At 43.7% G+C, this 24,321-nt stretch overlaps 1 protein-coding gene across 2 annotated transcripts in view; it reads left to right on the top strand.

The window, feature by feature from the left end:
• The window catches only part of LOC145991142 (uncharacterized), a 127,975-nt gene that overhangs the window by 86,089 nt on the left and 17,565 nt on the right, over positions 1 to 24,321 (top strand). For both annotated transcript variants that reach the window (XM_083126939.1, XM_083126929.1), the window contains exon 3: positions 23,115 to 23,279. In XM_083126939.1, the coding sequence (XP_082983065.1) occupies positions 23,115 to 23,279 (165 nt within the window). The remainder of the gene's footprint in view (positions 1 to 23,114; positions 23,280 to 24,321) is intronic.

The following is a 24,321-nucleotide window of genomic DNA, read 5'->3' on the forward strand; positions in this document are numbered from 1 at the left end:
CTTGAAACAATTTTCATCTCCTTAAAATAAAATCCAAGAGAACAGCTAAAGTGAACTACAGTCCAGCAGAATTAACTTGAGAGAAATGGCCGCTCTGTGAGTGATGCAACTGCGCTCGAATTGGTTAGAGCGGGGGACTTTCCGCCGTAACGGGCCAACGGAAACTCTAGAGTAGAGTTTGTAGAGTTTTCGTTGGCTCGTTACGGCGGGAAGTCCCCCGCTGTAGCCAATTCCAGCGCAGTTGCATCACTCACAGAGCGGCCATTTCTCTCAAGTTAATTCTGCTGGACTGTAACTAAGATATCACAATATGGTAGAATACGTTAATAGTGGGTTGGATTTCTTTCTTGAGAAAAGATAATGTATGTAAACAATATAAATTTTATGTCGAGCTATTAGAAAATAGGTTCTTTTTACAGCAGCACATTGAGTCCCCTTTGAAATTATTTTAGAGACGTACTGGCGATACAACTCGAATCTACGGTTTAGGGAGTATTGTACCTCTCTTCAAAAATTTGGGGGGTATAATGTACCCCCCTTTTCCCCCTTCCTGTTCCTGCGCCATTGGGAGCGTTCGTATCAACGCAGCGATAGACACTATCGACAGGTCAATGTTGATGCGAGTGTGGCAAGAAGATCGTGTCGATGTGTGCCGTGTCACCTGTGGTGCACGCATCCAACATTTGTAGGTGTACAAAAAAAAAAAAAAAGCGTTACTCAATCGTTCCAGACTTGTTTCATTAACTTAAGTTTAATACACTATTTGCAATAAATTTTTGCTAATCCCTCAATTATTTCTGAACCACCCGGTATTAAAACCAGCAATCAGTGGCCAGCTTATTATGAACAATAACCAGAGTAATAAGTAAACAGTTTCGTCTTTTTGAACAGCTAAATTTGTTTCATAAGCACGGAATGCAATTTGGGCAACTTTATTGCAAACTAATGGGTGAAGTGTATTCTCCCGATAGTCTGTCACTTAACCCACCATATATTAGATAAGCGTACGTCACATCATATGACCTAATGAAAAATAAAATAGTAATTTTAGCATAAGTTGCACATAACGTAACACTAAATTTGGATGACAGGAAAGGGAGAAAGCGAGTGGAGGAAGGAAGTAATGCGCGGCGGCTGGTAGCTGCACTCGCGTTGCCCCTCCATGGAATCCCTCTTTCTCGCGAGCGTTCACTGGTCAGTAGGTGAAGTGGCCCACCTCTGCGCCAGAAAATGGGGCTCGGTGGGGCTCGCCTTAATGGATTTCTCTTGTAAGGCATGAGCCCCATTTTCTCGCAGTGTTGCCAACTCCTCACTCGAAAAAAATCACCAAGGTTTTTTTTGGTCTAACCTAACCTAAAGCAAGGAGCTGGCAATCTTGCTTGAGGCTTCTTAATGGTTTGCTCTTGTAAGGCATAAGCCTTATTTTCTCGCAGTGTTGCCAACATTTTACTCGAAAAAATCACCAAGGTTTTTTTTTCTTGGTCTAACCTAACCTAAAGTAAGGAGCTGGCAACCTTGCTTTATGCACTGTAAGACAATCCTCAAGCAAGGTTGCCAACCTACTGGTGCTTTTGCCATAGTTTTTTACAAAAAAAGAGAGGAGAGAGAGAGAGGGAAGAGTTAAACAACCGACAGCCTACCTACAGTTTTTTTTTCTTGGTCTAACCTAACCTAAAGCAAGGAGCTGGCAACTTTGCTTGAGGCTTGCCTTACAGTGCATAAAGCAATTTTTGCCAACCTACACACACTGGGCAAGGAGAGCCGGCACTGCCGTAAAAGAGAGAGATGGGTGGATGGCAACACAGTATGTGTGTGCGTGTGTGTGTATAATATGTAGCATTATTAACTAGAGTGTGTTGGCAAACCACCTGCAACTAAAAAATAGAGATGCCAACGTTGCTGTAAGATGAAGAGAGAGAGAGACCTACGGCTGGCAACAGTGGTGAGCGAATGCGCCATATCGTAATTTTCCAACTCCGTATATCGTGACCTTTGTAAACCTCTCTCGGGGGAACGATGTGCCACACACACACACACACACGCGCGCGCGCGCGCGCGCGCGCGCCGTATTCTTAAATAACTAACAAGGACAATGAATCTTTTTGGCTTCCGCAAACAGATCAACATGGAGACTGCACCGCCAAATTTCAATAACCTCTTACCTTCCGTGTTATCTAAACTCAATGGTTTACTGATCGTTCACCTCAACAGCATTTGGACGAAACTGGATGATGATGTGGGCAAGATGTTTTATGTTTTTAATAACAATTTACATTTCTACGAAATTCCGATCGACGGGAAACTTCAAATCACCGTGAATCCGGTGAACGCAGGCGAAATCAAAATTTCTACCGGCAAGAATATTTTTCGAATTAAGCACGACAAGATGCTTTCTAACATTACGTACGATGTTTCCGCTGGAGATTATTTTTACATGGAACTCCTCGGAGATTATGACAAACTTATTCCTCTCTTCGTAGAATTACGAATCGTCTATCCTATTATCAATAACCGTTAACCAAAAATGCCTAACGACATTTTCGGCAACACCAAGCGTGTAGACCATGCAGAAGAGATTCTCATGTTGGACATTCGAGTTAAGAAGTTGAGGACCGATTTGATCGCTTTGCAGGAGACCTTAAACAAAAGTTTAGAGTCGGAAATCGCCACGCTCCAAACGCAATGTCTCGACCTTATTCTGAAAATCGATTCCGAACTGAAGACGCTGATAAAAAATTATGTCGACGTACCTTCTTACGACAGCGTTCAAAATATACAGTTGAGCGTGGATTCGCTTCAAAATGATTTGGCCAAATTACAGCAATTTCAATCGAAAAATGAAGATTTGGAAAAATTGAAACTCGAAATCGAAGAACGAACTTCCGCAATAGAAAAGAATTTCTCCGAACTTCAAACCGTCGTGAACGATATAGACGCAGAACGCTTGCATGTCGTCGTTTCCAAATTACAAGAAGAATTCACCGGCACGTTGGAAGAAATTAAATCCAAGTTGCAGACTTTGGAAGATACCATGACGAACCTACCATCGTCAGACGAACTGCAGGTCATCGGTAAAAGCGTCGCGAACATAAAAATTCAATTGGAGGCGTATCGAGATTTCGAACACATTCAAACCACCATCGCTACGCTTCAGGCGTCCTTGGAATTGATCAACGAAGAAATTAAAAATATTCACGCTGAAGCGAGAGCGTTGACGAGCATTCAAGACACGTTGAGCACGGTTCAGCAGAAGATCGAATATTTAGAAAATTTGAACGTCGAAACGAATCTCGCTCATTTTCATCACGTACTCGACAACATACAGGGTGACTTGGAATCGTTACGGACGAGCGTGCCTTCGAGCGAAGATTTGGAAAAATTGAAAACGGCGGTGACGGCACTATCCGAATCGAGCGACATCAAAAGTTCATTGAGCGATCTCGAGAGTAGGGTGGCCAATCTCCCCACCTCCAAAGAATTGCACGCTTTGAAAAGAAACATATCTCGAATGCTGAAACGACTAGAAACGGAAACGGCGAACGTGGAACAGATTCGAGACGAAATTAGTTCGCTGGTGTCGACGCTGCCCACTTCGCAGAGCGTCGCCGACCTTCACACGCAGTTTACAGAGATGCGAAGCATCGTGAACGATCTTACCGAGAAGAGCTCGAAATTGAATCAAGTCGAGAACCTTCAGAACATCGTCGTCAACATCAGAGATCAAGTTGGAGTGCTGGAATCCACGCAGGAATCGACGCTGGCCTCTTTCGGTGCCAAGTTGCAAGAACTCAACGAAAACTACAAGCAGTTGAACGTGGAAGTGAAAATCAAACCGTCGTTTTCTACCGTAACAGATACCATAATCGAGCATTTGCTGCCCATCGAAAATAAACTCGGACAAGTTCACAGTAATCTCGTCACCTTCGACACTAAATTCGCCAAATTGTTCACCTTGCAAGCCATCGAAATCAACAGCGTTCCCAATCAACAGAGAATCTCCACGTTCGTCGAAGGTAACAAACTGTACATGTTGCATCCTTATCATCCGTACTACAAGTTTCTCCTCGATGGGACAATTCAGATAAACGAATTTTCGTACTGGTCTCACGGCAGAAAAGCTAGCGTTCCCACCATGACCTTAATATCAAATCGTGGTGTCCAGAAAGCGGGAAACATTCCTCTGGCACGTTGGAACGAAACGCGCAACATATATGAAATACACGAAGACGAAGATCTCACCGTTTTCGACGTGAGTGCCGGCGATAAGCTGATCATTCAAAACACGAGCGAGGTGCCACCCTCTTTGAATCCCATCACGCTGGTGCTTCTCTTGAAACGTAATCTCTAAACAAAAAAATGTCTAGGCAAGCCATCGTCGAAGAATTGCATAAACCTGCACGCCGCAACTACGAACGTTTGGCTGTGGTAACCAAGGGCATCGACGACCTCTGGCAAAGCGACCTCGTGGAGATGAGTAGCGGCAATTTGAAAAACGTACATAAATGGAACAAGGGCAACAAGTTCCTTCTCACCGTCATAGACACGTTTTCGAAATTCGCATGGGCTCTACCTTTGAAGGCGAAAACGGGATCGTGCGTCGCGGAAGCATTCAAATTAATTTTTCGCGAAAGCGGCGACAGACGACCTCGGTTTTTGCAAACGGACAACGGTAAAGAATTTTACAACGCCGTATTCCAAAAGTTTATTCAAAAACATGACATTCGACATTATTCGACCTTCAGTCACATCAAAGCCAGCATCGTGGAAAGATTCAATCGAACCTTGAAAACACACATGTGGAAACGATTCACGCTTCGGGGAAATTACAAATGGGTCGACATCCTGCCGGAACTCGTCGACACCTATAATGATACGGTACACAGAACGATAGGCATGAAGCCAGCTGACGTTACGAAATCTGACGAGCAGCGTTTAATTTCTACCGTTTACTGTCCAAAGTACACACCCACGACAAAAAAAGCTAAATACAAAATTGGAGACCGGGTGAGGATCAGCAAATTCAAACGCACCTTCGAGAAGGGATTCGCAAAAAATTGGAGCACGGAACTCTTTACGGTGGTTCGAGTTTTACCCGGAAACCGACACACGTATATAATAAAAGATAGTAGCGGCGAGATTTTGAAAGGAAGATTTTACGAAGAGGAACTCTCTAAAACGAAACACCCCGACACGTACCTCATCGAGAAAGTATTGCGTAGGAAAGGTGACAAACTGTTTGTCAAATGGCTGGGACTTCCGGAAAAGAGTTGGATCGACGCGAACGAAGTGATCTTGTGAGTACGTGGAACGTGGTGAAGCGTCTACCGGATCCGGAAAGTCAAACGAAGAAAAAGAACGGTGAGTTGCTTCCCGACAGCATCCGCTGTCTGATCGTAGGTCCTTCGGGGTGTGGGAAAACGACACTGCTCGTGGACAATTTTCTCCTCGCACCGAATTGGTTAGATTGGAAGAACAGGCACCTGTACGTGTTCTCGAAAAGTTTGGAGCAATCCAAATACCAGCAACTGATGAAACTGTACGATGGTCTGGACATTGCAACGTTCGCCTCGGAAATAAAACCACTCGACGATTGTCGTGAAAATTCAGTCGTTGTGTTCGACGACGCCATCCTGGAAAATCAAAATGAAATTCGCAACTTTTTCACGCAAGGTCGTCACAAAGGAATGGATTGCTTCTACCTAGCTCAAACGTTTTCCAAAATTCCAAAACAGTTAGTACGCGACAACGCTAATTTCATATGTTTGTTTCGTCAAGATCACACCAACCTCAAGCACGCGTACGATGACTACGTAGGCGGAGACATGAACTACAATCAATTTTCGGAACGCTGCTGCTCTACTTGCTGGAACGGTGACGATTTCGGATTCGCGACGATCGACATGACGAGGAAACCCAACGACGGAAAATACAGAAACAAAATCAACGACTTTCTAAACGTTGCAACGTTGTGAGAAACGACGTGTATAAATAACGTCATGACGAAACGAAAAATCGAGGACGAAAATCTCAAGCTTCGCGATTACCTCGCGAAACGCTTCAAAGGTTGGAAATCCGAGAATCGCGGATTCTACGAAGAGAAGAAACGTCAGGATCAACCTGTGATCGATGCCATCAGCGGTCTAGGTAAAGAAATTAAAAGTGTCACGGAACAAAATAAAAATTTGATCAACGAACTCGTACCGCTCGCAGCTAAAAGTTACGCCGTACCCACGCCTATTTCGAGCATTCCTTCAACGCCGTTCGAACTGAAGGATGCACCGGCACGACGTCGAGCCATAGGTAGCACGTCGTCGTCTTCGGATAAAATCGAGTTGGGACCTTTGGCACGAAACTACCTGAGTACGGGGAAATTCGACAAGGATGAAGTGTTCGGATTGTATCCCAGCATGGAAACCAACGAAGGCGGCGGTGTGGTGTGGAAGATTGGGAAATCGAAGGTGACCTTCGAAGGCAACGACATTAAAGTCAATTTAGGCGACAAGGATAGTTGGACCAGGTATCCGGGTACGGTGGGACTGTGGGAACTCGTTGCCAAAAAGCAGCCGAAAGATTACACCGAGGAAGATTACCAGAGTTACAAGGAAATTTTGATCATGACGGATGCCTTGTACCAAAACAACGACGCCTCGCAGAATAGGGTGAAATCGAGCAGCGGCGAGAAGTACAGGAATCTCATCAAACCGATTTGGAACCAGGTCAAAACAGGCAGCGGCGTCAAACGCTACAACACGGTACCCAAAGAATTCGTTTGGGTGGACGACGTGAGGAAGCTCGTGGACCGATTGTTGGTGATAGCCGGCGAAGAGAATGCAGGCAATCGTAATTTCTACAACGAGAAGGTTGGCATCGTGGACATGATCAGCACGAAACTTTCCAACTTCATCGTGAACGACGACAAGGGCATAGGTTACCTGATCAAAATCATCAACACGCTGCCTCCGAGATTCTGGAACGTGGCCGAAGGAAAGGGACTCGTGAACGACATCATCAACAAGTTACCTTTCGAGATGCATTTACCTGGCTACCAGTACTGCGGACCGGGTACCAAACTCGAGAAAAGATTGGAGAGAGGAGACAAGGGTGTGAATCCGTTGGACGCGGCATGCAAAGATCACGACATTGCCTACAACACCACGCAGACGGATCTGGATGCACGTCACGAAGCAGACAAGAAATTGGAACATGCAGCTTTCGAAAGGTTCGTGAGCAGAGACGCATCGTTGGGTGAACGGGTCGCCGCACTGGGTACCACCATCGCCATGAGCACGAAACAAAATTTGGGGTGGGGTATATAAATAACATAGAGTAAAAAATAATAATAATAACAACATGTCTCGTATAACTGATTTGCCGCCAGAGCTACTATGTAAAATATTTAAACACGCAGTAAACGGCGATTGCGAGGATGTAGGGAAACTTGTAATCATAGCAAGAACGACGTCGGAATTTCGCATCCCTTGTGAAATGGTTCTCAAGGACCATCTTCGGGAGATCAGCGGAAGATATCATTACGTACATCATCGCGTTTTCCGAAGCACGGACTTTCTTCCTCTGTTAAAAAATAATAATATATATACGTGTCAAAAAAACTTGATATATAAATAACACACATCATAAAAAAATAATCTTCGGTATATATAAATAACACACATAGTGAAAAAAAACAATTAAATTTCTCTTAACACTCTGAAATTTTTTTTGATATGACGACTGAAAAAATGAGTGATCTCCAAGCATTAAAACAAATGCTAGATTTGTCAGTCGAGTATGTAAAAATTCAGGAATTGGAAGTCGACAAACCTTACACGATAACTTCCGGTTCAATCGTTTCTACCCAGTATGGTCCCAAGGTACGCCTGTTGCTCAACGCACAATACAGTCTATTTTTACCAGATCGATACGCTAACATGTTATCCGACGAGAAGCTATCTATTTTAATCGAGAACAAAACTCGAATCGTGTACAAGGGGACAAAGGAACTTCTTGGCAAGAAAACGAAGCACGTAATAGAATTTGTGTAACGACTGCGAGGCCGTGAAAAAAAAATCTCGGAACATTTATATATAAATAACATACCGTAAAAAACTACACGAGAAAAAATCTCAGAATATATATATAAATAACATAGCGTAAAAATAACACATAGAGCATCAACATGAAGCCCAAGGGTGTCGTGTACCAGATACCATACTCCAATCTTAAAAATCTAGGTGCCCTCGATGGGTTACTCACCAAGAAACAACGCGAGAAGAAACGTTCTTGCTTGAGCAAAGGACACGGAATGAAATTACTTCTCAGCACACCTCAATTGAGACGCTTGCAGCGTTCGCGGAAACAGCAAAAGGTCGGAGGTTTCATATTCAGCATCCCGGCCATCCTGGCAGCATTGGGGGCCGTTGGAAGTTTAGCCGGCGGTAGCGCCGCCATCGCGAAAACCGTCATCGACTCGAAGAAGAACAAGGCGGAATTGGAAGAACAGAAACGTCACAACCTGGCCATGGAGAAAAAAGGGGGCAAGGGCGTGATGAAAAAGTTAAAAAAAAAGAAACAACAGCACTCACCAACCGAGATATTGAATCTCTGATCGAACCGTTACAAATCAAACACTTCAGAGGAGTTTTCATGTCCGACTCGTTACCTTCAAGCGTTAAAAGAAGAGAATGCGGAATAGTCAACTTGGACGGTCAAGAAAATCCAGGCACGCATTGGATATGTTACCACAAAAATAATGATAAAGCATTCGTTTTCGATTCTTTCGGAGGTGTTCCACCTACAAATTTAATTCATTATCTGAAAACGAACAAAACCTCTATATACTACAACGACGAACGCATTCAAAATTTCGGAGACGTGAACTGCGGTCATCTCTGCCTCTCCGTGCTGGCGTTTCTCTCTAAAATAAATAACCCTAGGATCGAGGATTTCCAGAAAGTATTGTGGAACCTCAAACAGCATTACTAGGATGGGCGTGTTCCATCTCACGAGCGAATCTTCAATCTTGAAACTCACGCTGCACGACGACATCGTCTATCCTAAATCCGTGGCTCTGCGTGCATTCTACAGCATGTACCTCATACCTAACGTCACGCAGCACAACAACAAAATTAGCGTCGGAAGCGAACACATCGTCGTCACGCCAGGCCAATACAATCTTTCCACTTTGCAAGCTCAATTACCCAAAGGCACGTACTTTTCTCAAAATTCGGTCACGCACAGAGTGGAAATCCTATCCGCGACGGAGACCGTGGACCTGGGCACCATGGGAGAACTTTTAGGTTTCGAGAACAACCACCCAAAACTCGAAGCTGGCATCAAGCACGTAGCAACCAACATTCCTAAATTCTTGGCCATAGAGACTCTGAACGTACACTGCAACGTGGCGGAAGGCATGATCACGAAATCCTCGGACGGATTATTAGGAAGTCACAAGCAGACGGGAATCATAGCCACTTTCAAACCAAGTTCCGAGTTCATGGAACCGATCATCTACACGCCCTCTTCGCCGATCTATTTTCCAGTATGTCGCAACCGCATAGACGACATAGAGTTGGTGGTAACGAACGAGAAAGGAGACGTGGTGGATTTCGCAGGTGCAACGACCACTGCCATCGTGGAGATCAACGTATAATAAATAACACACATAGTGAAATGGAGCAAATCGAAAGTTACGAATTGCAATCTTTCCCTCCCAACCGTCGCACGTTCGCCAATCTCAACGAAGCGAACAGGGAGATCGAATACGACGTGGACGTAGGCGACGGGTTTGTTCATCCTCACAGAGCGGACCTCTACTTTCAATTCGACGTGGTGAAGAAGGAAAGCGGAGACGCGTTTCCCGCAGCAGCAAATTTGATACTCGTGGACAACTTCGTGCCTCACCTGTTCTCGCAGGTGGAGGTGAGGAAACACAACACCGTCATCGACAGAATAGATTATCCAGGCATCACGTCGACGGCAGTGGGAACGTTGAAATTATCCAAAACGGACGCAACGTACTATCAGGCCGGGGGATTCGAAGCCGGGACCAAAATATCGACGACAAGTCACACGGTGCTCTTTCCCATGCGTCTGCTGCCTGGTTTCTTCTCGGACTACAAGGAGATCATGTGGAAGGGAGGACTGCGCGTCACGTTTCGAAGAGCGGCCAACGACAACAACGCACTGATGCGATACGCTACTTTGGGTCCGGACGGCACCACGCCGCTGCCCAACACTTTACCCGAAGCGGCCAAGTGCGTCATCCGGAGCATGGAATTGAGAATGCCTGTGGTGGAATACGAAACGAACTACGCCCTCAAGTACAAAGCGGAGATCTTGAAAAGTCCGCAGGTGGCGATTCACTTTCACGGTTACCAGTGCGTACAGAAGGTGGCGTCGGGAAGTCACATGGAATTCGACGTGACGACGCAGTTCAACAACATACAGTTCGACATGCCAGATTTCGTCGTAGTGCTCTTTCAGACCGGGCGCGATAAGAATCAGGAAAAAAATTCCAGCAAATTCGACGACTGCAAGATCAAAAACGTTTATCTGAAGAACGGTAGGAACGAGGTGTTCCCGCGCGAGAATTACAACCTCGACATGACCAAAAACGATTACCTCAAACTTTACGAAGCTTACACGGCTTACAAACGCGTGACCGAGGGAAGCGTGGACGTGTACTACGCGCCCAGCGAATTCAAAACACGCAGGCCGATGTTCGTCATCAACACATCTAAGAGAAAGCAGGTGGTGGTCAACGATCGAACCAACATCAAGGTCGTGTGCGAGTTCCACGACGCGCTGCCTGCCGATACTCTGTGCAGCGTCATCCTGATTGCAGAGAAGTCTTTTGTGTATGATGTCAAAAATGAAAGAGTGACCGAACAGTTTTAAGTACAAGAAAAAAAATCACATAATTCTCAAAAATTATACTGACCGCAGGTTCAAACATTAGATTAACCTGCAACGCAATGTTTAGGATGTACTGCGAGGAACACCTTCTTACATTTGTGAGAATAATCTGGAATAAAAAAATAATAATAAAAAAAATTAATTTTAATGCATTTATAATAAATCACACTTGAACGCACAAAGGAACTTCCCCTTTGGCCCTGCGTGTGCCCCATATTCACCCCGTAGGGCGCGGCAGGGAGTTAGTCCCGCTAAAAATTCCAAACCTCCACCTGTTTTTTTTTTTTTTTTTTTTTGCATTTGAAGATAAACACTATTGTTCTAATATTTTGGCTATATTAAATTAGAACTTCTGTTACATAAATTGTTTTTTTTCATACATACATACATACATGCCATTTACCACATTCTAAGCTAATTTCTAGATGATAGTGGCCCCATGGGAGCGTGTGAATCCCACATTTCAGAACGCACCTCTTGTCGTCGCGTGCGTCCAGGGCAACCTTTCTCACCTGGTTGGTTGTCAACACATGGTCGACGCTCTGGATGCGCTGCTCCACTCCTGCAATTGACGTCCTAGTTAGAAGGGCTTTGACGTAATCCACGATCTTGAGTAACTCTCGGACGACCCGCCTGTCCACACCCTTAGCCTTTTTCGTGATGGATCCTTCTGCCCGAATAGCATAGGTTTTGGAGCGAAGACCGACATCCTCGAGAGCCACATCACCGTTCTTCACGTATTTGACTTTGCCGGGCACCATCTTGTTGCGAGCCGGGATGCCGTATCGGTTCGGCTGGGGATAGCCCGAGGTGTCGAAGAGGTCAACCAAAGATGGAACCGTGGCCATATCCTTGTACGCGTCGGCTGTGTGAACCTGGTATATTAAACTGTCCGTGTCTATGTAGAGAAGCGAGATGTTGTGGTCGTAGTGTGCACGTAATATGTCGTAGTACGTCTCGAACATGTGTAGTTTGCTCAGATCCAGAACCGCGGTTCCAACGTAGATTGGTTTGTTGAGCCTCACCTCACCTCGCTTCATGTGAATCAGAGCCAGCTGCTCATTGTAAATGGTCCTTGATTTGAATAACGGGTTTGCTACGAGACTGCGACATTGTGCTTTGTTTGATATTAGCCTCACATCTACACGATTTCGCACATTCTCCATAGTTTTCCCGAACACCGCATTGTTCATTAACTTGAAGAAATCGCGATCGAAATCAGAAGTGGCGACTGTGCGATGTTCGGTGTTGAGCTCGATGTATGGCCTCAACCATGGAGAATGCTCGAACATCAAAACTCGATGTACCGTGCGGACGGTAACCCCTCGCTTCATCAACCACCGGAGGTTTTGGTAGTGTAGGACATAACGCTCTTTGGGCACGAAGTCCATGATGAGCTTTGCTTGGTTCGAGCCGGGCGGGCATTTGAATTCCGGGACTGGCGGAAGATCGCAGAATAAATCCTGCACCTTCTCGGAGAACTCGATGTCCACCTCGGCAAAAAATCCGCGTTCCGAATCGTCGAAACCTTCAACGTCGAAGTTGGAGGGATCGGCCCACTCGAAGCCTCCAAAGGGGAGCGGCTGCATCATGGAGTGTCCGTAGAGGTTGTTGACGTCCGTGTGCATGATGTAGCTGGACGGTTGCGAAGGGTCGTAACCGGTGGCCATGTGGTGATTGTTGGCGCGTGCGTATCGCAGCGACACCTGGACCATTCCACCCCGCACGGCACGTTCCACGAACAACATCATGTCCACGTCCGAAAGAAGCTCAAGCCTGATTTTCGTAAGAAGAAGCATGGCCGACCAGGCCAGTCCGGGAAGACTGTAGAAGAATGCAGGGTCCAGCTTGTAGATGGTCTTCGCAGTTGCACGAAACGCCTGGAACACGTCGGCGAGGAGCGTCACATCAAGTTTGAGGTACGCATCGTGGTAGTCCCCGAGATTTTGGCAATCCAGCTCGCGCCACATGGACTGAGCATGGTTATAGTCATCCTCAGATATGTCCGAGCCTCGCAGCTTGCTATAGAAGTTTGCTCGAGGAGGTAGCGACGTCTCCGCGAACTTGGTAGGGTCCGTGACGTATTCGTAGGGGTAGACCCCCTTACGCCTGAAGAGACCGGCGTCCAAGTTCGGAAAATTCGCAGAGGTGATGAAGTCCGCGATGATGATAGCGGGGTGCTCCACCATGGCACCGTGCATGTGGAAACGCTCCACGGTGCCAGGTTTGGGCAAGACTGCCACCCCAGGCTCGTTGGCATCGCAATAAAGTTTGTGGCGAGCGAGCTTCTCTGCAGCGATGTTGGGACCTCTGATGCGCTGGTAATCCTGCTGTTCTCGATTATCAAATGTGGACAAGCACCTGCGACAAACTTCTATGTGGTGACTATCACTGCTCCGTTGGCTCGAAACAAGCCGAGAGAGGGAGCGAATGAGGGTGTAATGGTGATGGATCTCGTCCTTGATGAGCAGAAGATGAATTTCCCGAGCATCATCGTCGTCTACATCGCTCACCCGGATGGGGTACACCACATTTTTGTCAGTGAGGCCGTAAACGTTGATGGCCAACCGAGGGTTGTGCGTACGGGCCTCGAACTTGCGAATGTCCGGGACCTCCACCGGGTAGTCGATCCCAGCCATAGGATCCTCCAGTTCCGACTCGTAGGGTAGGTAGTGGTTAACTCGATGTGGATGGTTTTTTGGCTCAACTGGGTGCAAAGCTGCAAGCACACACCATACGAAGCACTTGGCGTCACTGTTCTGAATGTTCAGGACGGCCTTCTTTGCCGCGATGGAAGATGGTAAGGGGACGTAGCTGGAGGCGGAGAGAGGCGTAAACTTGCAAAGTTTGATGCACAGTTCGTGAGGATCGCCACACAGCGAACCCCCCGAGCCCTTAGCTTGATGTTCTTCTTGTTTAACCACCAGCTCCTCGGCAAACTGGTTGTAGATGACCTCGAGGTTGTCGACATCCGCCAGATGCAGCGTCTTCGCCTTGGTGTTGTGGCAGAAGCTGTAAATTTCATCGGACGGCTTCTTGTACTGGCAACGTAGCGATGCGTAGAATTTGGTGGAGGAGTACGTAGCCAGTGCATTACAAAAAATAGAAATTATCTCTGCTCGCTTCTCCTCTAAAAAGCTACGAACGTCGCATAAGCCCTCCGAAGTGAGGACAAAATCCTCCAACAAACGCTCGAAAGCAGATTGGTTCGCTTTCGCCATACGCTTGACGCGTTTCGTGGGTGGTGCATTGATGGAGGCTGCTTCTGCCTTCCTCTTGGTGGAGGTCGAAGGCTGAGCCCCAGATGTACTTTCGCTTAGACAAGTAAGCTTATGCTTCTTGGCATACGCAATTGTGATGCGTTTATTGCATCCGGAACACAGTTCGGTGGCAGCCAAATGCTTGCCTGGCACGCAGGTGCGACAATGTCTTGCAAAATGTTTGCTTGATATGGTTGTTTTGCACACAGGGCAACTTTTCATGGAGCGCATTTTTTTTTGGGGTATGTTTATTTATATGTGATCTGTTGGTGGTAGAGTGTTTACGAAAAAATGCCTTATGAGAAAAAATTTGTAAGCTAATTCTAATTAGTGTTAGTTTGAGGGGTTTATTTATATATGGGTGGTGTTGTCTTCCTCAAATATGCGCTTTAGTCAACCCTATAAAAAAATTTAAAAAATATATAAGAAAAATATGATTGTAGATAGAAAAAACACAATAAATATTGTATGCATGTGTAATTCTATTTAGCTTATTTTGCTAGACACGAATCTTCTTCAGATTTTATTGCCTACTAGTATATTTTTCTACCAATCTAGTAGAGGTGTGAAACTATGAAAATGTTCTTGTTTAAGCAATAATCATTATGTTTCCAATAGGACTCCTATGGGACGTAAAACCTTGTAACTTTGCTCTATGTATATACTAGTGCTTTTCCAACATATTCACAAAACCTTAGAACCTTCACAGACAAAAAAATAAAATTCCCCCCCCTGTGTACATGTATAATTCGAATTTTACTGTAGGTCCAGTTTCGCTTAACCTTACTGTGCATAAAACAGCAAATCCAACTTAGAGTATCAACACATTCAAAAAATAAAGTTTCCCCCTGTGTACATGTATAATTTTAAACTCCAAGTTCGATATCCGGCAGATCCCACTGTAGGTCCAGTTTCGCTTAGCCTTACTGTGCATAAAACAACAAATCCAACTTAGAGTATCAACACATTCAAAAAATAAAGTTTCCCCCGTGTACATGTATAATTTTAAACTCCAAGTTCGATACCCGGCAGATCCCACTGTAGGTCCAGTTTCGGTTAACCTTACTGTGCATAAAACAGCAAATCCAACTTAGAGTATCAACACATTCAAAAAATAAAGTTTCCCCTGTGTACATGTATAATTTTAAACTCCAAGTTCGATACCCGGCAGATCCCACTGTAGGTCCAGTTTCGGTTAACCTTACTGTGCATAAAACAACAAATCCAATTTAGAGTATCAACACATTCAAAAAATAAAGTTTCCCCTGTACACTTGTATAATTTTAATCTCCAAGTTCGATACCCGGCAGATCCCACTGTAGGTCCAGTTTCGCTTAGCATTACTGTGCATAAAACAACAAATCCAACTTAGAGTATCAACACATTCAAAAAAATAAAGTTTCCCCAATGTGTACATGTATAATTTTAAACTCCAAGTTCGATACCCGGCAGATCCCACTGTAGGTCCAGTTTCGGTTAACCTTACTGTGCATAAAACAACAAATCCAACTTAGAGTATCAACACATTCAAAAAAATAAAGTTTCCCCTGTGTACATGTATAATTTTAAACTCCAAGTTCGATACCCGGCAGATCCCACTGTAGGTCCAGTTTCGCTTAGCCTTACTGTGCATAAAACAACAAATCCAACTTAGAGTATCAACACATTCAAAAAATAAAGTTTCCCCTGTGTACATGTATAATTTTAAACTCCAAGTTCGATACCCGGCAGATCCCACTGTAGGTCCAGTTTCGCTTAGCCTTACTGTGCATAAAACAACAAATCCAATTTAGAGTATCAACACATTCAAAAAATAAAGTTTCCCCTGTGTACATGTATAATTTTAAACTCCAAGTTCGATACCCGGCAGATCCCACTGTAGGTCCAGTTTCGGTTAACCTTACTGTGCATAAAACAGCAAATCCAATTTAGAGTACACGCGTCAATACCATCCACCATGAGTAAACTAACATGATCATAATCATCGTCCCTCCCCCTCCCTCCGATTATTACCTCGCTTTTATGTTATTCGCGATGAAGAATAGTTTTTTTCAAGCGCACGTTATGTATGCTCATATTCTTTTTTTATTTATCATAAATTTCGATGTTTAATCAAAACAACACTTTCTATTCACTAACGCCACTCGTAATTATTATTATTAACACACACACACATGCAAAAGAAATAACAAGAAACAAAACTTACCTACAAAAAACTGCTAACAATTTAACACTCACAAATAATAATATAATCGCGCACAATCGCAAAAACTTCACTGTTCTGTCTAGAAGCTTCCACAGAAACGAAAGTCATCTCCCCCCTCCTCCCCTCCTCTCTCTTCTCTCCACCCGTCGTCGCATCCGGTTGCGGTGACAATATAAGCAAAAACTAGGTCGCGTCAGTATTGCCAACTCACTAGGCCTCTAAGTTTAGGGCGACCCGAATTGTGTTGCCAGAGCGTGTTGCGCGCGGACCAGGTTCGAGGGCACAAACTCAACTGGCATCTCTCGCATTACTATTTCAGCAAAGCGTTGCAGAATAAGCAATATTTATGTTTCCCACGGTAGCATCTCGAGTATTATCACAAGCTAGTCGGGGGTTACGTACAGCAGCTGGCCTCCCCCCTTTCAGCGTGAACTTGGGAGTGGCGCGAATTCCACGCCGCCGGAGCGGACGTTCCACCCGGTACGGAAGTTGATGTTTATCGCGGCGTCACGAATCCCACACCGGCGGCGTGGAAGCCAAACAGAACACGGCTAAATTAATGATGAATAGTATGCACGGGTAAATGTACAAATTGAAAAACACCCCCGAAGAGATTCGCCCCCCCCCCCACGTCAATCAATTTTACGTTCGAAGGCCGTACGGGAAAACCTTTATTTTTTTGGTTGGGCACCACGCACCCTGGCGGGGTTATAGGGGCCAGGTATCCTAAAAAACAACAATTATTATTATTTTGTTTATTTGCTTGTGTCACAATACGCGCGCGCGTGTGTGTGTGTGTGTGTGGCACATCGTTCCCCCGAGAGAGGTTTACAAAGGTCACGATATACGGAGTTGGAAAATTACGATATGGCGCATTCGCTCACCACTGTTGCCAGCCGTAGGTCTCTCTCTCTCTTCATCTTACAGCAACGTTGGCATCTCTATTTTTTAGTTGCAGGTGGTTTGCCAACACACTCTAGTTAATAATGCTACATATTATACACACACACGCACACACATACTGTGTTGCCATCCACCCATCTCTCTCTTTTACGGCAGTGCCGGCTCTCCTTGCCCAGTGTGTGTAGGTTGGCAAAAATTGCTTTATGCACTGTAAGGCAAGCCTCAAGCAAAGTTGCCAGCTCCTTGCTTTAGGTTAGGTTAGACCAAGAAAAAAAAACTGTAGGTAGGCTGTCGGTTGTTTAACTCTTCCCTCTCTCTCTCTCCTCTCTTTTTTTGTAAAAAACTATGGCAAAAGCACCAGTAGGTTGGCAACCTTGCTTGAGGCTTGTCTTACAGTGCATAAAGCAAGGTTGCCAGCTCCTTACTTTAGGTTAGGTTAGACCAAGAAAAAAAAACCTTGGTGATTTTTTTCGAGTAAAATGTTGGCAACACTGCGAGAAAATAAGGCTTATGCCTTACAAGAGCAAACCATTAAGAAGCCTCAAGCAAGATTGCCAGCTCCTTGCTTTAGGTTAGGTTAGACCAAAAAAAACCTTGGTGATTTTTTTCGAGTGAGGAGTTGGCAACACTGCGAGAAAATGGGGCTCATGCCTTACAAGAGAAATCCATTAAGGCGAGCCCCACCGAGCCCCATTTTCTGGCGCAGAGGTGGGCCACTTCACCTACTCTGGTCAAACCCTCTCGAGTCACTACTTCAGCAGAGGATTTGTTTTCGTTCGCTTGCTCCACAGACTACTTGAACAGAGTATAGTTAAGTATAAATATCCTTCCAAAATCGACATGAGGCCACTTCATTTCCAACAGATGCTTACAACATTGAATTAACTTCCTCCAAATTCATTCAGACGGTTTCCTGCATGTAGGACTTACTTGTATTTTACACAGAAGAGAAAAGTGCCTCGTATTTATATTCTGTTTAAACACTAAATAATAAATACTAATGATGATTCAGTCTCATTTGATATGACGTAGTAAGGAATAAATAAGACACCAACACGCAGAGAAAATCATGATCAATTCATAAATACAGAGTGTCCCAAAATAGTGTTTTCACTTTTTGAATGTTAGTAACTAGGGAACGGATTTTTAGGTGCTAAAAAAGAGGGATTTAGGACTTTATAAACTACATTTTAGGACTTTCAGGTGCTTAAAATAAATTAATAGGCATAATTATTAGTTAATAACAATTTCATAAGATAACTGATTTTTAGTTGCAATTTGTCCAATGTAGAAACTTTATCACATTTTGAACCACTGTGCCACTATATGCTTTTAAATGTTCTCCGTGGTGAAGTTCATCCAGTCGCCCATTAACTTTGAATGTGATCGTTACAACCCAGAAGTGTCCATGGATAACCTTCTTTCTACGCCGCAGGAAGTTACTGGTGCGAACTTCATAAACGCAATTGCTCCTTATTCCCAAGGCAGGTTTCGTTCTCCCCGAGGCGTATTGGTAACGTCGTGGACTTGTAACGAAGAGGTCGTAAGTTCGATATCCGTTGGAGGCACATAGTGGGTTCGGATCCCACTTTAAACTGTAGGTCAAGTCCCGATTAGTCTATCTGTGCTTAATGTGTGCTCATAAAACTGAAACTGCAAGCAGGTTCGCAGTGGTATTCTCTCCTTGATGAACAGCTTTTATACTAGGGCAGTTGTAGTTTCCGGTGCAATCCCTCCCCTTTCACCTAACTGTTGTGTCAATGGGGGAAATAGGCGACGTGATTGGTCACTTACAAGGTTGCCTATCCTACTCGTCACAGCAGGCACTACAAGTAGAAACAGCTAAACAGCCAATTCCATATTCTTGGAATTTTCCAGCGCACTTACACTGTTGGAGGCCGGGAATAATGCCGGCCCTGTTTTAACAACTGAATGATATTGTAGCTAGGATTCCGTCCTAAAGCAGATCGCATCAAATGTAGAGGTTCTATCAATTTCAACGTATAAATAAATATTTCCTTTTTGTTTGATTTGTTACATCTACGGTCCCTTTAATTGCTTGAGATGTAGTACAGCGTTTAACAACGGAGAACGCCTCATCCAGTCAGTTCGTTCCACTTTTCACAATATCATGCAGCAAGCTGGGAGATGGCATTTGCACAGACGTTGACACTCTCCTTGGTATTGCATTTCTTCTTTTGCGGCTCGGATTCATTCAAGGTCTCAAAGTACGGGTCTCCATCCTTTGTGGTGGAAATTAAGTGTCGCTCTAAATAAAAGTTATTTTTAAAGTTAAGCAAATGATTTAAAATGCGTTTTTCAAGTCAAAATAGGACTGTAAGCATTTATAGGAATTTATAGTTCATTTAGGCATTTATAGGAATTTATAGTCTATTTAGGCATTTTAGATCCTATAGAATTTCAGTAGAGCGGTGCTGTGTACATGAAACGCCAAAATCTTTAATTAGCAAAGAAAGTAGGTATGGACATAGAAATGCGTTTCCTATTAACAACAGAGAAAAGATTAAAGATAACTTGACTAGAACCTTTGTATTTGAACCTGCGATGTCTACGTTGAGTGTGTGTGTGAGCGTGTGTAGGCACTCTGTTGTTTTTAGTTTCATCACAGCCCAACAGGTGGTAGGCATTTGTGTACCCAAAGTGGCAGAGGTGAGTAATTTTTCTCTTGAGCGACGTGAGAAGTGTCAATTAACCACACAGATCTCCCAATTTAACACCGTTAGATTTCTATCTCTGGGAAACTGAATGATGCGTACCCCACATGTGTCACTGATGACATGAAACATGCGATTGACACTACCTGCGCTTCGCTTCCTGTAGAAACCATATCTGCTGTTTGTTGATTTGTCGATCTGTTGTATAGAGTCACTCGGGGGAATACACCCAACTTTTTTTTGGCGGTTTATAGCTTCGCTAAATGAAGGAGTGTCGCAATGAAAAGGATGTGAAATGAAAGCTACATGTTTTGTTATTGTTACCTACAAGTTGTATTACTGTAAGTCTTATAGCAAAAGAACCAGAGACAAATAAACAGATGAACGTCAATTTGGGCAAATCACCCGTGTTCAGGGTAAAATGCCCACCCATTAGGGCTAAAATGCCCAATACAAGAAACAATTGTTGTAATACTTGACATGACATATTTAAAGGAAAATAATACACAGTATTAACTGGAAGATTATTAACGTTTGTTTAGTAAACAGAACATCATTTGTACAGACAAGCATAGCGTTTCTAACATTTATTTTTAATTTACCATAGCCTCTTCTACTGTTTACATTTGTGAGAAATTACATTGCACTTTGGACACATGGACGTGAATTTGATGCATATTTCATGCATCCACATGCTACAACGAATACACTGGATCCAGTCACATTGTGGTCCTTTCTTGTAATAATGCACTCCACAAAGCCCACAGTAGTTGTCTTCATCATTGTCAGGTGAATTATCAGGCAATCCATTCGCTGTCGATGGACCTGACGAGCATTCCGTTCCATTGCTCTTTTGTGTTCTCTGCAATGGCTGACGAGAAACTTTTGTAACTGCAGACTTTATTTCATGATACAAGGTTTCTTTTTAGAGAACGAAACTCCTCGTCAGTTAACAGTTGAGTTTGCTGTTTCCATTTGGAAATAGTACTTGGAGCATGCACGATAGGAACTGGCACGTACAATGTCTGCAAAAGCATCTCCTTGTTCATTTGTAACATCATGATGATTCTGTGCTTCGCTAGAAGAAGGTCTATTGGTTCTACAAGTGTTTCCTGAAGTACCAGGTTCACCAGGAGGAGATGTCGCAGCTGATGTTTACTGCGTGGTGGAATGAACCACATCTGTCGAATTATTGCATTGGCCACCTGCTGACCTTACGTTTCCAATGAATGCGTGTTTGGGAACACTGTCCGGATTGAAAGGATGAACTCCGCAAGCTCTAAACCCAGCTGATCCATTTCCTACTGTTGCTGCTTTAGACCATGCTTGACACAGCAACTTACCAAACTGCAATCGTCTTTACTTACGGCCAGGATTGGCCCTAATCCAACAAGAAGTTGCTGAATCATAAAATGTCTTCAGGGGTTTAAAAAAGCTTCGATCCAAAGGCTGCAAGTAATGTGTTGTATGACTTGGTAGACACAGTAATATCACATCATTTTCTGAAGCATAATCCAGAAGTTCAACATTATTGCAATGAGAGGAATGTCCGTCTAATATTAATAATACTGTGCCTTGTTCCTTACGTGGTACAAAATGATCCTTCAACCACATTAAGAACAATTCACTGTTTATGTAGGCTGATTTAGGAGGCATGAAAACTCCAAGTTTTTTTCCAAGAGTGAAAAGTACTTTGACACTTCATGCCTGTTAAGACCTTGACACCGAGCACACCCTTTTGAATTGATATTTCAGGATAGCGCGAGATGAACAAACCAAACCAGTCATAACCTGCAATTTTATTTTGTGAATTGAAACAATTAATAATCTTATGCCTCTCACAAAACTGTATGCCAACTGTCGGCACAGTTGAGCAGTAATTGGAAATCCATAATTCTGTAATTTCAGGATATTGGAAAGCAACTTTGTTTCGTTTTCATTGCCCAACGTTGGTTTTGCACCAAGTACTCTTTTTCATAACTCACCACCTTGCATCCTACGACTCAGTGTCCACCGCGGGATTCAGTACAGTCTTCTTGTTTCTGACAGGGACATACCACAACTGTCCACACCTACGGCTACTTGCTGTAAATCTTCTTCTGTCCAAGATGCTCTGGTAGTTTTGCGAACGTATGTTCAAGGCATGGTTTCTGCAACAAAAAAAGGATAATTTAATAAGCTGGAGATCAAAATGTTATGTTACATGTGGTGTATATATATCTGTGTGTGGCAGGGGGCGATAAGAAAATAAGGTTCATTGTTAGTTGTTTTATATATATATATATATCTTTATTATTTATTATTTCATTTAGGCATTGAAATAATTTCAGAAACACTGAAACAGGATAGATTGCCCATTTAACTCACTAATTTATTTCCACTGCATAATAGCGGGATGAAATGCCCATGGGCATATTGTACTTAATTTCTGTGGGCATATCACCCCACAGCTACAAGCAGAAAATTTAATCACTGGTTTGGCAACTCTGAGCACCATGCGGCAGTTTCACTCTGTAGCTATATTTCCCTGACTCTTGATCTTTACACCAAATATACTTCAGTTTCTTTCTCTCTTGGGAATATTATTGCACACTCTTAATACAGCTACGTCGAAAAAAAAATATTACCTCAAAAATTGTCTTCGTACCTCATGAAATTAACCCTGGATGACTTCAGATTCTTCTCACAAGTTCCAAACCTGCTGCCTCGTCTCACCACGGAGTGCGCTTTCAAACAAGAGTCGCAGAGTTGCCATAACATTAACGTTGCGCGAGATACGAGGGGTTGGGCATTTAACCCAGATGGGCATATTCCCCAGAGTGACCCTAGCATTGCAGACAAAGTATTGCTGCCAATGAACATCTATAACTTTAAGGTATGTCACACGCAAAAAGTTCATACTTGCTGTTATTATAGTGGAACCACAAGCAAAACAACCTGCGCAGATCCGCGATTCCTGTGCACGGAAGGGAGGGGGAGAGTGGAGTATGCTTCCTTTTGGTCCACGGAAGAAGGGGAAGGTGCGCGGAGACTTTTCTGGAAAGGTTCTTTTGTTTTTGGTCCCTCTATAGTGTTCCCATTATTGACGTTCAAATAGTGTAAACACTATTCTGGACAGAGTGTCCCAATAAAGTATATACTGATTCTTTCTTACAGGCAAAAATGGTCGCAACGAAATGCAAGCCTGGACAAAGGAGTGTGTGTGAAGAATATCCAGACATGGAGCAAGATGAATTATGCTCAAACTTTTTCAAGGGTGACGAACCGTACTGTGTTGTAGTAAGAGAAGCTGTTGAGGAGCATTCGTGTCCCATTAAAGCGGTAAGATATCTTCCAGGCAAACACATATCGAAACTATGCTAGGAAAAATGAAAGGATTTTTTTTTTAGATGGATCTGTATTATTCTTACACATTACGCAAAACATGGATAACTTGCGTGACCACAGGTTCCGTTTTAACAGGAAGAGTTGCGGGTTAAAGCTGTTTCCCGTATGTCTTAGAAAAAAATACCTGGGCCACGGGACGTAGAATTTCGTAACGTCTTAAGCCTGTTGTTTATGCAACCCAAATAACAAAATATTCGCTTAAGTTTGCCTGGTGATTCTGAGTTCTCGGGAAGGATTGAGCTTTGATAGCATGAGTCACATGACTCGTGCCCCAGCCACAACAAACAGCTGGGTGCTACGATGCCTCCAGAAGAAAATTTCAGGAACTGGTTTCTTGACGAAGCTACTCGTAAGGAAATACTATTCTTTCAAGTGATATTAGAGTCATTGTCAAGAAGGTTCGCTGAAATGATGGTTCTCATCACAGACCACATGCCACACGTTAATTGTTTAAGTCCAGTTCATGCACTGGACCTACAGATTAAAATAGGATCCGAATCAAATGCCTCTCTATTTGGTATTGAATTCGGAAGCTTTTCATTACATGGCGAAGACGTTACCACTACGACATCAGAGAGGCAATGGAACCCCTTGAGAAAGAGATAAGCGAAAATTGCTACGTGACAAACCATATTTGCCCGTAAATTTTAAATATAAGACAATATTTTGTACTGACAGTTTCGAACCGTGGGAGAGGCATATATTTTTTTGTACCATCGTCCATTTCACGAGTTTATAATTCTTCCTCACCGACACGAGTAACGCGAGTGGTAGAAGAAAAGCGAAGTAAAATAACTGAAATAGAAATAAAAGGAAAAAGCGAAATAAATTTTATTCATAATATTCTGCAGTCACTTGAGTTGTATTCACGGGATGTTATCTTTAAAGAAAGCCGTGGTCTCTTCCTTGTCTTTTTCGCTTCCTTTGTGCTCTTGCTTCCCCCGTCACGATTGGTCTAAAACTAATTAATGCGACG

This window comes from Lepisma saccharinum, chromosome 1 (genome assembly GCF_977018435.1).
Source record: "Lepisma saccharinum chromosome 1, izLepSacc3.1, whole genome shotgun sequence".
Classification (NCBI taxonomy): Eukaryota; Metazoa; Arthropoda; class Insecta; order Zygentoma; family Lepismatidae; genus Lepisma; species Lepisma saccharinum.